The sequence below is a fragment of the Chenopodium album genome, chromosome 5 (assembly GCF_948465745.1).
Source record: "Chenopodium album chromosome 5, dcCheAlbu1.1, whole genome shotgun sequence".
Taxonomy (NCBI): Eukaryota; Viridiplantae; Streptophyta; class Magnoliopsida; order Caryophyllales; family Amaranthaceae; genus Chenopodium; species Chenopodium album.
In genome coordinates, this window is record NC_137838.1 from 49562813 (window position 1) to 49578504 (window position 15692).

Genomic DNA, 15692 nt, shown 5'->3' on the forward strand with positions numbered 1-15692 from the left:
AGGTGTGGCTTCCGTTTTTGGAAAATGTTGCACAAAACATGTACCGAAGGTAGTAAATAATTTAAATAAGAATAATAAAGTAAATCATGCTGATTTTCACCAAAAACTTCCCCATTCAACTTATGAATTATCACCAAAAACTTTCCTAATCCACTATTGAGTACATGCACCCTCCCTAATGCCCTAACTATGTTTCTCTAACTATTTACTAAATGAATCACGCTTATGATAAACTCTCCTTTTATTAGACCATAATATCCTTACACGATCTCTAGCCAACACTTCACTCTCTAGCTATCTATTTATGGTGTAAAAGGCTCAATCCTAAAAGGTGATTTTAATGTTTAAATACCTAGCTCATATGGAGTAATCATCTAGGTGGTGACAAGGTTCATATCCTTCAATGTAATTGCCTACTATCCTCTTTATCCTCAACCTGTAGAGCTAGGTAAGAACAAAAGAAACACATGTTCTCTAAAAACAAATTCTTGTACGTAGTTTGTAGGCAAATATGCTACAGCCAAGTGGTTTGCATCTTCCCCTAAGTTTCGTCAAGTCTTGAGCAATGTATAAAAAAGCTCTAAGGCACACTGAAGCGAGAGGGGTTCTATGCCTAGGGGGTCAGTGCGCCTTTTTGAAGTAGGCGCGGTATATGGGCAGTTGAAAAATTTTGGTTAAATTTTTCCTCATGTGCAGTTGTGCACCTCATGTGCGCCTCGAGCGCTTTTTGTGTGCCGAACCCAAAACGTCTCGCCCAGACCTAATTAAGCACTCACTCCTTTAAAAAAATTTATTTTACCTTAAGCATTTTATAATTGCTAGAAAGATGACAACCCCAAAACCCCCGGAAGAAAAATCCAAAGATGAAAATGATCAACCAAGGACATTAAACAAAAAAAACTGCTAAAGATTAATCACACCCACCAAAGTTTTAACGATCACAAAACTGAACAATTTCCACCTTAAGTTGCATTTAAAATTTCATTTAAACTTCTTAAATTGTAATTTTATTTGGCACTCCTTTTTCTCATGCTTCAAGCATTTCGAACCCATAAGATGAAATTCTTGGAAACATCATTGTAAGAGAAGGTTTAGTTCTTTGTTGGCTAATACCTTTTGAGTAACAAATCTTTCTCAAAATAGGAATGACTCAAATATAAGATTAAATAAGTATCAAGAAAATTATGATTGTACTACCTCCGTTACATATTATTTGCAACGATTTGACATAAAATAGAGAGGAAAAATGTCTAATCGTTGCAAATAATATGTAACGGAGGTAGTATTTAATGTTTTTGACGAAATTTAGAAAGTCACCCATAATGAAAATCTTGGCTCCACCACGCCATGGCACCACTATTCCTCACCTTTGAACTTGTTTAACCTTCATTGACTTTTATGGCATAGAATTGTAGCTTGAGACGAATAACGAGAAGATAGAAGGAGAGAAAGACATAATATAGAAGCAAATTGAAAAGTCAAATCATTTGAACATAGATAAAAGACTTGAAAAAGGATAGCAGGTTTTGAAAGCACTTCCTTCATCTAATTTTTTTTCATACAGGTTCAAATACATGTCGAATCCCAAATTAATAAACGACTAATCCACTTTTATAACTTTATAGCAAACCAGTCCATGTGGCAAATTCTTATTACAAATAATTCTCTATCGACATAAATAGGGAGTCAGTCATAATGCATATGACATGATCCATTTCAGACTATTAATGTGCGGAAATAGAGTAGCAATTGAAATGAAGCAAGCCTTTTTTCCTTTGTTGGTCCCTTCGCTCCCCCACTTCAACTTTTCATTTAACCTAACCATACACCTACATTTCTTTCTAACCCCCCCCCCCCACACACACACACAATTTTTAATATTGATCCTTCCTCTAAACAAAGTTAGCTATCATCCAGTGAGAATTTCAATCAGAATTTGTAATGCAAGAACATCTCCATTAAAAGAATCTGTAGACACCTAAAAATATCTCCCCAAAACCAAACTCGATGATGAACAACCTTTCATTGCCATTATTGGTTGGGTTGAGCACTTAATCTTGGAGTGCTTAAATCCATATTCAATCTCAATACATTTCGTAAACCAGCCCAATTCCTAGCCCATTTTCCCAAATCATAACTTATTTTCCTATTTTTGTGCCTTTAAACCCAAAATAATTCATTTTGTGTCCCTTAAAATCATTCATTTCGTGTCCTTTTAAAAAAAAAAAACGTATATACCAGTTTATTTTGGTCCATAATTTGGCTCCAATGATTAAATAGTTGGATGGGGCTTGAAAAGAGCTTTCCAACGATATATTATAAGACAAATCCGAGTTATAACGAATAAGTTATGGTAAAAATACTAAATTGAGCCCAAATCGAACCTAAGCCCACCTTACCTACGACCTAATGATCATGTGGAGGGTCCAAAGGGTTTAATCCCAAGCCTAAACCAATTAGGATTAATTGGAAGCTTCTATAAGTTTCTAAAAGATCTTAATTATCCCTTTTGAAAAGATAATATTAAAGAGTTTGAAATTCAATAAAACATTTTCTTCTTGAAAGTCTTATTTCTATTCGAATTGAAAGACGTTCAAAGATAGTCGGATATTATTTTCGTGCCTCATAGTTTTTATCCAAATCTTAGATGGTTGGATAGCCTTTGAAATTATCTTTCCAATGATGTATTATAATATCAATTCCGAGCTATAACAGAAAAGATATGAATGAAATACCAAACTCTATCAAAAACTGACACCATCCCACTATTTCGGCCACATTTTTTATTTTACAAAATATTTAAATCTGATTTCAGTTGGGTTAGAAATTAGACTTCAACGGCTTTCCAACGACATATTATTTATCTTATTCCGATTTATGGATCAAAAGATATGATAAAAACAAAAACCGCAACAACTGTTGTATATCGCAAGAGTATTAATTCTATTCGAATTCTTATCTTTTCTTAATACTTTGACCCTTCTTTAACCTTATAAATAGAGCTCATATCACCCCTATTTCAATCATCAACAAGTTGATCATCAAAAATCATTCTCTTCTCCATCTTTAGCCTAAACATTAGTCTCCCTATTCTCTCACCATTCTTCCCTTAAGCACTCCAAGGAGTCCATACGACACCCGAGGTTTCGTCCTTAAACCAAGGTGTAGACGTTACGAATAACTAAGGGTTTGGACCAAATCAACTCTACATTTATTTAATTTAATTTCCATTTGATTTATATTTTTTATTGAAGTTACTAACAATTTATTCATGATGTAGCAATTTAAAGGAACGCGCAGAATGTGAGTAATTAATTAATTTAATAACTTATTTTATTTTAATATAGCTAGTATCATGATTAGGTTAATTTATATTTGATTTGACTAACGTTATTATTGTTAAATTGCTTCCAATATTAATGTTTGTTCTATTATTTATTTATGATCACCATATTGCATGTTTAAAGGGAATATGTAATTGAAAATCACGCATAATAAGATAATTTGGACAACCGGTTTAAGTTCCTTTTTAATCTTGTTGTTTAATCAAGTGATCATATTTTAGAATTATATGTTGCATTAATATTCAACCAATTTAGCTTAATATAGTTTGGAGCAAATTGAATCTTTGTTTGCATGTCATTGAGATCGCAAGATTCACTTTTCACTATAAGAATCAAGTAGAAGTCAATACAAGCGAATGTGACTCTATGACTCACTTCGTACCATCATCCCCGATCCTCCTTTAGTGGTTCCAAACCATATGGAGTTAGTAATGTCATGGATTATGAATAGGGTATAACCTTCACAGGTCAATCGTTGTTGCCTTCGTTGTCCCTTATTCGTGGTTGCCTTAAATGATCCGTGAACGGTTTACAAGTTCCTTAAAAACTTGTTGGTGGCTTCCTACTTTCCTTGTCCCTAATCGTATTATGTCAAGTCCCACTTCTTATGAGTGTCAAGCATATTCACACATGCTTTAACGTAGGCGCACTTTGAACGACGCCTACAGAACCATTATCCAGTTCAATTGTCCAATTATGACAAAACATCTCATTTTCCGATTAACCCTATGGAAAATTGGGCCGTTTGGCATATTTATAGATCTTTGGAAGAGTTTGAAGACTAGATAGGATTTATAGAGATGAAAAGGTAAATTTGATTATCCTCAACTTTTTCAATCTTTTAATCTTTTGGGTGTGAGGCTGGGACGCAACATACATGCATTTCATGCCTGCTTTACTTTTACCCCCTCCATATAGGTTTCACTAAGCTCTACTGCAAATGATATATAAGGTTTGGTTCTAGGACGGTGGTGGTCGGGGTTAATGGTTGCGGGTGGTGGTTAGAGTTGTGTTGGTAGTAGTGTAAGAGGCTTGAAGAAAGGGAACAGGGGGGAATCAGAGTAAAACACTTTGGGGGCATGAAGAGGGTAAAGAGATTAATTAAATTGTCCTAACAAACAAGGGAGTGAACCAATTTGATTCTCTACCCTTTCCACAATCCAAATACTCTCTTATAGAATACAAACTTCCACATGTACCTTTTCTTCAAAAATAAAAAAAATTAAAATAATAATAATAATATAAAATCCTTAAAAGACTTTGGCATCAAATCGATAGCGTAACATCATGACCGTTATTGATAGTATACTGACCGAAAATTAATTCACTAGACTATACCTTTGTAATGCAGTAATAAGCCTTTCCAGCCTCCCATATTCTCCGGCCAATAATATATTCTCGGTCACTACAGAAGAAGGGGAACTGCACACACAAGATACCAGTTTATAATATACTCTCTCAAAATTAGAGATCTTGGCATTTAAATTCAAATCAATTAAAAGAAACGAAAGATAAATATACCTTCTTGATCCAGTGAACAATCATTGTTCCTGTATGAGAGTAATCCTCTAATATCTTGAAATAAGTAAGCATAGGATCCCATTTCGGACGAAACTCATCATCCCAAAAAAAATCCCTCACCAGCTCAGCAGTTGCATCCTCAAATAATGTACGACTACGATATATTGTTGGAGCATTCTGACAAACATTAAACACTTAAACATATTCAAATCTTGTCTTTTATTTTATGAAGAAATAAAGAGGAAAAAACAAAATCATAACAAACGAAATGACTAGTATTAACTTATTGTAGGTTTCCGTATATTTGGTAAACTATGAGTACCTCCAACTTAGGTGTAGAAAGAAAATAAGCATCCAAGGGAATGTAAATTCAAAGGAGTAGATATTTCTCAAGCATACAAGAGCATACTCTTATGTACTTTTAAACTAAGGTTGTAGAGTTATCTCTCAAAGTGAAATGTCTCCGACTTGCCGGAGAAGCTTGTGAGACGGTTACGGGAGCAAAAACGGGTAGTGTGATAGAAACTCATCATCCCAAAACAATAAAATTATAGATAATTCACTATTAAAAAACAAGAAAATGGTTTTTAACACTACCAAAAAAAAAAAAAAAAAAAAAAAAAAAAAAAAAAAAAAAATAATAATAATAATAATAATAATAATAATAATAATAATAATAATAATAATAATAATAATAATAATAATAATAATAATAATAATAATAATAATAATAATAATAATAATAATAATAATAATAATAATAATAATAATAATAATAATAATAATAATAATAATAATAATAATAATAATAATAATAATAATAATAATAATAATAATAATAATAATAATAATAATAATAATAATAATAATAATAATAATAATAATAATAATAATAATAATAATAATAATAATAATAATAATAATAATAATAATAATAATAATAATAATAATAATAATAATAATAATAATAATAATAATAATAATAATAATAATAATAATAATAATAATAATAATAATAATAATAATAATAATAATAATAATAATAATAATAATAATAATAATAATAATAATAATAATAATAATAATAATAATAATAATAATAATAATAATAATAATAATAATAATAATAATAATAATAATAATAATAATAATAATAATAATAATAATAATAATAATAATAATAATAATCAATCAATCAATCAATCAATCAAAGCCTTAATCCCAAAAGTGGGGTCGGCTAACATGAACCAAATTTGATTATTCCGTGTAGTCATCAACATAAATCTTTCTCCTCCATCCCTTACGATCCAAAACTTCATCCTCACGTAAATCCATGCACTTCATATCCTTCCTCACTCCTTCCAACCAAGTCATCTTTGGTCTCCCTCTTCCTCGTTTAATCCCTCCATGGTCCCACTCTTCCACTCTTCGCACCGGTGCACCCTCGGGTCTCCGTCTTACATGTCCAAACCAACGCAGACGATTTTCCCTTAATTTATCTACAATGCCCGCCACACCTACTTTCTTGCGAATAACCTCATTTCTGATTCTATCTCTTAAAGTGTTTCCACACATCCACCTTAACATGCGCATTTCCGTAACCTCCATCTTTTTAATATGCTCTTTCTTAGAAGCCCAACATTCTGTACCATAGAGCAACACTGGTCTTATGGCAGTCCTGTAGAATTTTCCCTTCAACTTTAAGGGAATGCTGCGGTCGCATAGCACTCCCGTGGCCGCTCTCCATTTAAGCCACCCTGACTTAATCCTGTGGGTCACGTCTTGATCAATGTCACCATTCTTCTGGATGATCGACCCTAGGTACTTAAAACATTCACTCATGGTCAAATCCTTTCCATCCAAACTCACCACTTCATTGCTTGTCCCCCTCTGAGTGCCAAAACGACATACCAAATATTCAGTCTTACTCCGACTTAGCTTAAACCCTCTAGATTCCAACCTTTGCCTCCATTGCTCCAACTTGACATTAACCCCATCCTTAGTCTCATCCACCAAAACGATATCATCTGCGAACAGCATACACCATGGAACCTCATCTTGAATTGGTCTAGTTAATTCGTCTAGAACCGTTGCAAAAAGAAAAGGGCTTAATGCAGACCCTTGATGCAATCCGATTGTAATAGGGAAATCTTTTGTCAACCCTCCGCATGTCCTCACATTTGTTGACACATCCCGATACATATCCTTAACTAGGTCTACATACCTTCGTGGGATACCTTTCTTCAACATTGCCCACCAAAGTATCTCTCTTGGCACCTTGTCATATGCCTTCTCTAAATCAATAAAGACCATATGAAGATCTTTCTTCTTTACCCTATAAAACTCCATCATTTGTCTTATCAAATGGATTGCCTCCATAGTAGATCTCCCAGGCATAAAACCAAATTGGTTATCTGAAATGCTTGTGCATGCCCTCAACCTTTGTTCAATCACCCTTTCCCACAACTTCATAGTATGGCTCATAAGCTTAATTCCTCGATAGTTAGAACAATCTTGAGCGTCTCCTTTGTTTTTATAAACCGGGACCAAGGTGCTCTTCCTCCAATCTTGTGGGATCCTTGTAGCCGTCCATATCTTGTTGAAAAGGTTTGTTAACCAATCAATACCAATCTTACCCAAACACCTCCACACCTCTATCGGTACCCCATCAGGGCCAACCGCCTTCTTAGGTTTCATCTTCCTCAGTGCAATCTCCACCTCTACTCTCCTAATCCTTCGCACATACTCCATGTTGATTTCTTCATCACTCATAGAGGTATCTCCTATCACAACTCCATTACTTCCATTAAATAATTCATCGAAGTACCCCTTCCACCTGTCCTTGATGCCCTCCTCTTGCACTAGGACCATTTGGTTCTTATCTTTGACACACTTCACCATGCCAATATCCTTCCTTGCCTCTTGTCTTCTCTTTGCCATCTTATAAATGATCCTTTCTCCCTCCTTGGAATCAAGCTTTTCATAAACCTCCTGATATGCCTTTTCTTTTGCTTGGCGAACAGCTGCCTTTGCCTTACTCTTAGCCTCCTTATACGCTGCAAAGGTTTCATCACTCCTACATTTTCCTAAGGCTTGATAGCATTCCCTTTTTTGCTTAATTACTGCTTTCACCTCTTCATTCCACCACGAAGTATCTCTCTGTACCGAAGTTCTTCCCCTTACTTCCCCTAAGACCTCTTTGGCCACTCTTAGGAAACAGTTCTTCATTCGTAACCAGGTCATGTCCGGATCCACCTCTCCATCCCAATCCGCTTCTTCAATTACCTTTTCTGTAAAAACCTTAGCTTTTGCATCCCTTAGGGTCCACCATCTTATCCTTGGTTCTTCTTGTCTAACTTTTTTCTTCGCCTTCTCTTTCAGACGAATAGTCATTACCAATAGCCGGTGTTGGGTGACCACACTCTCCCCTGGGATAACCTTACAGTTTATGCAACTTTGTCTATCTATGCTCCTTGTGAGCAGGAAGTCTATTTGAGTTGCATTTGCTCCATTCCGAAAAGTTATCAAGTGTGAATCCCTCTTCTTAAACCAAGTATTAGCCAAAATTAAATCATATGATTGGGCAAAATCCATAATAGCTTCACCACCGGCGTCCCTCTGCCCATACCCAAAGCCTCCATGGACACTCCAATAATAATAATAATAATAATAATAATAATAATAATAATAATAATAATAATAATAATAATAATAATAATAATAATAATAATAATAATAATAATAATAATAATAATAATAATAATAATAATAATAATAATAATAATAATAATAATAATAATAATAATAATAATAATAATAATAATAATAATAATAATAATAATAATAATAATAATAATAATAATAATAATAATAATAATAATAATAATAATAATAATAATAATAATAATAATAATAATAATAATAATAATAATAATAATAATAATAATAATAATAATAATAATAATAATAATAATAATAATAATAATAATAATAATAATAATAATAATAATAATAATAATAATAATAATAATAATAATAATAATAATAATAATAATAATAATAATAATAATAATAATAATAATAATAATAATAATAATAATAATAATAATAATAATAATAATAATAATAATAATAATAATAATAATAATAATAATAATAATAATAATAATAATAATAATAATAATAATAATAATAATAATAATAATAATAATAATAATAATAATAATAATAATAATAATAATAATAATAATAATAATAATAATAATAATAATAATAATAATAATAATAATAATAATAATAATAATAATAATAATAATAATAATAATAATAATAATAATAATAATAATAATAATAATAATAATAATAATAATAATAATAATAATAATAATAATAATAATAATAATAATAATAATAATAATAATAATAATAATAATAATAATAATAATAATAATAATAATAATAATAATAATAATAATAATAATAATAATAATAATAATAATAATAATAATAATAATAATAATAATAATAATAATAATAATAATAATAATAATAATAATAATAATAATAATAATAATAATAATAATAATAATAATAATAATAATAATAATAATAATAATAATAATAATAATAATAATAATAATAATAATAATAATAATAATAATAATAATAATAATAATAATAATAATAATAATAATAATAATAATAATAATAATAATAATAATAATAATAATAATAATAATAATAATAATAATAATAATAATAATAATAATAATAATAATAATAATAATAATAATAATAATAATAATAATAATAATAATAATAATAATAATAATAATAATAATAATAATAATAATAATAATAATAATAATAATAATAATAATAATAATAATAATAATAATAATAATAATAATAATAATAATAATAATAATAATAATAATAATAATAATAATAATAATAATAATAATAATAATAATAATAATAATAATAATAATAATAATAATAATAATAATAATAATAATAATAATAATAATAATAATAATAATAATAATAATAATAATAATAATAATAATAATAATAATAATAATAATAATAATAATAATAATAATAATAATAATAATAATAATAATAATAATAATAATAATAATAAGAACAACAACAACAACAATAATAACAATAATAACAACAACAATAATAACAACAACAACAACAACAACAACAATAATAACAACAACAATAATAATAATTTAACAACAATTTAACACCACCAAAAACCTCAATTTTTTGTTTAGACCACCACTTAAACGAATTTTAGGATAAAATCCGTTAAGTGTGGCCACAATGCCACGTGTCTTCATATAGGTGGCTAAAAAATAAAAGAAAAATAAAAAAAAAAAATTAAAACCCAGCCACCTTACCGCCACCACAGGCACCCTTTCCCCCACCTGACGAGCGCAGCCAGCCCCCGATCCCACCTCCAAGTGAAACCCCTCCTCCCTAACACCGAAAACCTCCCCCGACCCTTTTCCACAACCCACCGATACACCTACAACCCACCCAAAACGGCCGGCTTTTCCCTAAAAGCGGCCACAAAATCAGCCACTAATGGCCGAAATCGGCTGGTTTAGGGTCGAAATTGACCACTCAGCCCCAAAACCGGCTGTTTTCGACCGTTGGTGGCCGATTTCATGACCATTTTGGGGTAGGGCAGCCATTTTGGAGTTACATTAGTGTGGCTGCGGGAGGTGATTCCAAGGTGCGTGTAGGTAAGGTTGGGGTGGGGGCTGGCAGGTGGGAAGAGATTTTCGGTGCCTCGGTGGGTGTCGGTGGTGGTTAGGTATTGGTGTTGGTGGTGATGGTGGTGGTAGGGTGGCTATATTAGTTTTAGGGTTTTTTTTTTTTAAAAAAAAAAAAAACTTTTTTTTTTAGCCAACAAAATTGTGACACGTGTACTTTACGGGGCCCACTTAACGGATTTAATCCAAAGATCTGTTCAGTGGTGGTAAAAGAAAGTCAACCGTGAATTTCGACAAAGCTGCAATTCTTAAGTTACTTTGGGCTGTTTTGTGAAATTTTTTTTTTTTTTTTTCGTAGTATTAAAAACCATTTTCTTGTTTTTTTTTTTTTTTTTTTTTTGTAGTATTAAAAACGATTTTTTTTTTTTTTTGTGGTGTTAAAATTCAAAATTTCCTAAAATAAAAAAAAAAATAGGGAGCTTAGTAGATGTAACAAAATTTATTCAAAAAAAAAAATCAGAAATTTTGGATAATTCTACAAAACAAATAAAAGGAATCACTACCATAAATTGTATTTGTAAGTGAGCTCCATTATTTAAGAGAGAATAAAAAAATAGAGCCTAATCATTTATACTACAATTAGTGAAGGTGGAAGTCAAAAGAGTAAGGAAAAATTAGCTTATAAGCAAAAGTACAACTATCAAGTACTATTGAAGCATCAAACAACTTTTTAGTTCACTATATCATACTTCCACCGTTTTGTATTAGTTGACACATTTTTGACACTATTTACAAACACTACTTTAAATAGCTTTTGTGATTTATAGTTAGGAAAAATTTTAAATTACCACCCATAAAACATACCTTATTTGAAATAACCACCCATTAAATTTTTTATATTATTTTACCACCCCTTAATTTTAAAAAACAAGTAAATCCCACCATTTTCAAAAAACCGGTGAGTTTTCCGTTAGTAGGTCCCACCTAACGACTATATTAAGCCTCTTTAATGTTTTCACCCCCAATATTTTTATCTATAAAACATCTCCCCCAACTCAATTTGTTGATTCTTCTCCAATTTCTACCAAATTCTCACGAATTTTGCTAAATTGTATTTGAAGACGAGCCCCCCACAAGTGTAGACGCACAATTTTGCAAATAGGTATGATCAATTCTTTGTTAAAATTAGGGTTCTTAGCACATTATAATTGGGAAATTGGGGGATTACTGAATTAGGATTCTCTGCACAAATTAATTGGGGTATTTCGTCAATTAGAGTTCCTGGTACTAATGAATTAGGGTTTCTACGAATTTTCATAACAAAAGTACAATTTTATAATAAATGTTTTGAAAACCCCTAATTGCATATTAAAAAAAAAAAAAAAAAAAAAAAAAACAATTTAATTGTGGGAAGAACCCTAATTTCATTAAAAACAAAAAAAAGCCCAATTAAATTGTGTCAAGAACCCTAATTTCATAAAACCCCAATTAAATTATGCCAGGAACCCTAAATTTAGAAAACCCCCAATTAATTTGTGTGAGGAACCCTAATTTGCCAAGAACAAAAAGAATTGAGCTTACCTAATTGGGACTTAAGTGAGGTTGGGTCAAATTCTTCAAATTAAAGCTTGTGAAAATTTGGAGAATTTGAGGTAAATGATTTCAATATTGTGGAGGAGTGTGAGAAGTTGTTTTATACAACAAAATAGAGGGAAAAAATGAAAATATAGGTTAAATTGGCCGTTAATAGCCATTATGTGTGCCCCAAGGCAGGAAAAGTGACCGAAAAGAAAGAAAAGGTGGTGATTTAAATATTTATTTATTTAAGGGATGGTAAAATAAAATAAAAAAAATTAATGGGTGGTAATTTCAAAAAAGGTGTGTGTTACGGGTGGTAATTTAAAATTTTTCCTTATAGAGCATATCATGTGGGACTTTGTTAGAATTGTCTTAAATTATATTTTCATAATATTAACTTTTTAGAATTTTTATTTATTGATTATTAAATATCAGGCCTCCAAAACTCTTTTTTTTTTTTTTTACCTTTATTAGTGACTAATAAAACCCCAGTCTAAGACTTTCGTTCCAAATCAAATACCTAAAATAATTCCTTATTTTTATTTCATAACATTGAATTGGACGAGTTCTAGTGGACTGAATAAGAGATATTTAAGTGCTCTGCTTGGCTAGTAGGAGAGAGAGAGAGAGAGAGAGAGAAGAAGAAGAAGAAGAAGAAGAAGAAGAAGAAGAAGAAGAAGAAGGTGAAGTGACCCTTAGTTAAATTTTCAATCCCCTTCACTTTTTAATTTTTGAGGTTAATTAGTGCAGGGGGATGGCAGTAAGCAGTACCCAAGGCGTGCCAGCCATACACCCACATGGCCACACCGTACCCAATTCTGAGCCGTCTCCATTAAGGTCAAGACGTCCCGAATACCTATTTCAGTCATACTCAGCCTGTACCAGACCCATCCCCCCGTGCAGGAAATGAAGGAACAACATCATATTAATAAGCAACCAGCACTTACAAAAAATGGGATGGTTGTGGGTAATTGTTATCTTCATTTTAAGGGGTGATGAATTATCTCAATGATTATCTCCCTCCATTCACATCAACCTAGGAATGCCTTAAGGTGTTATAAGCAATCTGACACAAAATTCCAGGTTCCCAACTCATGAGCTCATTAAAGAGGTAACTTGAAGTAGAATGGCAAGATTGACAACTTAAGAATATATAATCAAATAACCTACGTTAAAACTTTAAAAGTTTAAAGTGGATAAAGTGAAAGAAGTTTAACTACTGATGTGATCATGTTTGTGATTTGAGGTGTCAATTCAGGTATCCAGTTGGGTTCGCTAAGGTTGAGTTAGGTCTACTTCACATTTGAGTCATGCTAAATTATTGTGTCGATACAAATCGAAATCTTGATTGAGTTTTGTTCGACTAGTTTCAGGGTGGTTTTTTACACCTCTAGCTGTGATCCATAACTTTGATATAAACCCACCTTTTGCATCTTATAGTAGCGAACAATAAGTATTATGTTGTTTAGAGTACAAGATATGTTCAACACGATTATTAAGATTTAAGGCACTTTGAATGCACCTTAACTATAAAAGGCATCTAAGGACCTTTTCACCTCAATGTGCCTTGCGCCTTTTAGAACTAAGGTTTGACTTACATGTTAAAATGGCAAAAAATTTCCTTTTTGTTGTTTTGGAAAATTTTCAATCACAATGGATAAATTTAATTTCTTTATTGCCATTTAAGTTAGCTTTTTTTTTTTGGAAAGTGACTTTGGATTAAGTTAATTTCCCATTTTTGGGAACATTGCTGTGAGTTGACAATTTGGATTTTGTTTCATTAACATCAACAAAGCCTTAGTCCAAAAATTTGGGGTTTTGTTTCATTAACATTGAAAGTAATTTTTAGACAATTATACTGATTTAAACACATAGCCAAGAATCCTTTCTTCCCCTAGGAAGACAGATGGAAGTTCTTTTACTTGACATTCAAGATGTTTTGTTTTGTTTCTCTAACTTAAGTTAAGACATAAGAGTACTTTCTCAATCTTACAAGTCACTGCTTGATTATAGACTCTCCCTTTTACTTAAAATTATTTAGGGAATCTGAAATAAATTAATTGGCATTGAGGTGGTTTCTATCTATTAGACGTTCTCCATCAAAAAGTTAAGAAAAGTAATTTATACCTCGGGCTCGTGACGCCATGCTTTATATGACATATTTGATGTTGTGCGTTCCATCAAGCATTGCCAAGAAAATTTCCCATCCTTTTCTTCAAGAATATGCAAGAGGTGTTCTAGGTCATTCTCAGTGACAATACAATGTTCAAATTCTGAATCTCCAAGGGCTCCATTACTATTACTGCACTTAACAACAATATGAGAGAATATCATTATGATGAGTTTCATTAGAAGCACCACCAATTCCTACTTTAGACAGGTTACTCAAAACATGTAAAAGAAGCGTTCATATGTTGTATCTATAGCATAACATGTTAACTTCAACACTACATATTTACTAACTTTAGCATTCAATAATAACTCCCATAACAGAACCAAAAAGTGAAAGTGAATGAACATCCAAGCTCATATCTAAAAATTAATAGAACCGATTAATATAGACATGTTGATTTTCATCTTCGTATATATCAAGAAACTGTCTTTTACGTTCTTTAGCTAGTTTTCCAAATTTATTAACACCATAACAAGGGATAGCTATTAATTCAAAAGTAGAAAACGTGGTCAAGTATCCTCGTCTTTTTTTTTTCTTTTTGGAAAGAGCAGTCTTAATTTTTGTCTAGAACCAGTCACCACAACAATGCTTCAAATTATTTTTCAAGAAGCCCTACTCGCCGCTTTCAATTGCCATATACTCTGATTGCATCTCTGAAGCCACTTGAATGTTGTACCAGTTTGAACCCTACCCAATGAGCATCCTGTCAACACCGTGCCTGGCCTTCCATCTCACCCCCTACCTAATGCAAGTCCAATAACCTTTACCAAAGTTGAAGGAACCAAGGTTGCCAAGATCGGGATCCCACATTGGATCGATGAGGGGAGTAGGATCGAATCAGTAAAATCGGATTGTAAAATCGTAAGATCCTACAAAATTGATAAAAGGAGTAGTAAAATGGTTGCTACATAACTAGATACACATTTTTTTAACCTATAAAAGTTATAAAATTTATAGTTTAAGTAGTTAGATGGTAATTTTCTAGGCTTAGCGAAAAGTTTGATTGCTTTAGGCTCATTTTATTCGATCCTACTCAATTCTAACCGATCCTACATGATTTTGTTCAATATTGACCCATCTGTACAATCCAATAATAATCCAAGTGAAAAACAGGATCGTCCAATCATGTATAATCCTATGATCGATCCAATCCTGCTTGCCAGCAATTCCACACCCGAACAGAATCGTTTGTTTAAAATTGGATCGTATGATCGCACGATCCTACAATCCGAATTGCGATTCTAACAACAATGGAAGGAACCACCCACCTCAGCTTCACCACCTCCATTTATTTGTCTTTGTATGATTCCTGTGATAAACCCTATAGGCCTGAAACTTTGCTAC

The 15692-nt window shown here is 31.1% G+C and overlaps 1 protein-coding gene across 1 annotated transcript in view; it reads right to left on the reverse strand.

Annotated features, from left to right (window-relative positions):
- The window catches only part of LOC145630729 (uncharacterized), a 30692-nt gene that overhangs the window by 3222 nt on the left and 11778 nt on the right, over window positions 1-15692 (reverse strand). The window contains exons 2-4 of the mRNA XM_081682906.1: window positions 14303-14477; window positions 4866-5042; window positions 4683-4766 (exon numbers count right to left, since the gene is read on the reverse strand). Coding sequence (XP_081539032.1) covers window positions 4683-4766; window positions 4866-5042; window positions 14303-14477 — 436 coding nt within the window. The remainder of the gene's footprint in view (window positions 1-4682; window positions 4767-4865; window positions 5043-14302; window positions 14478-15692) is intronic.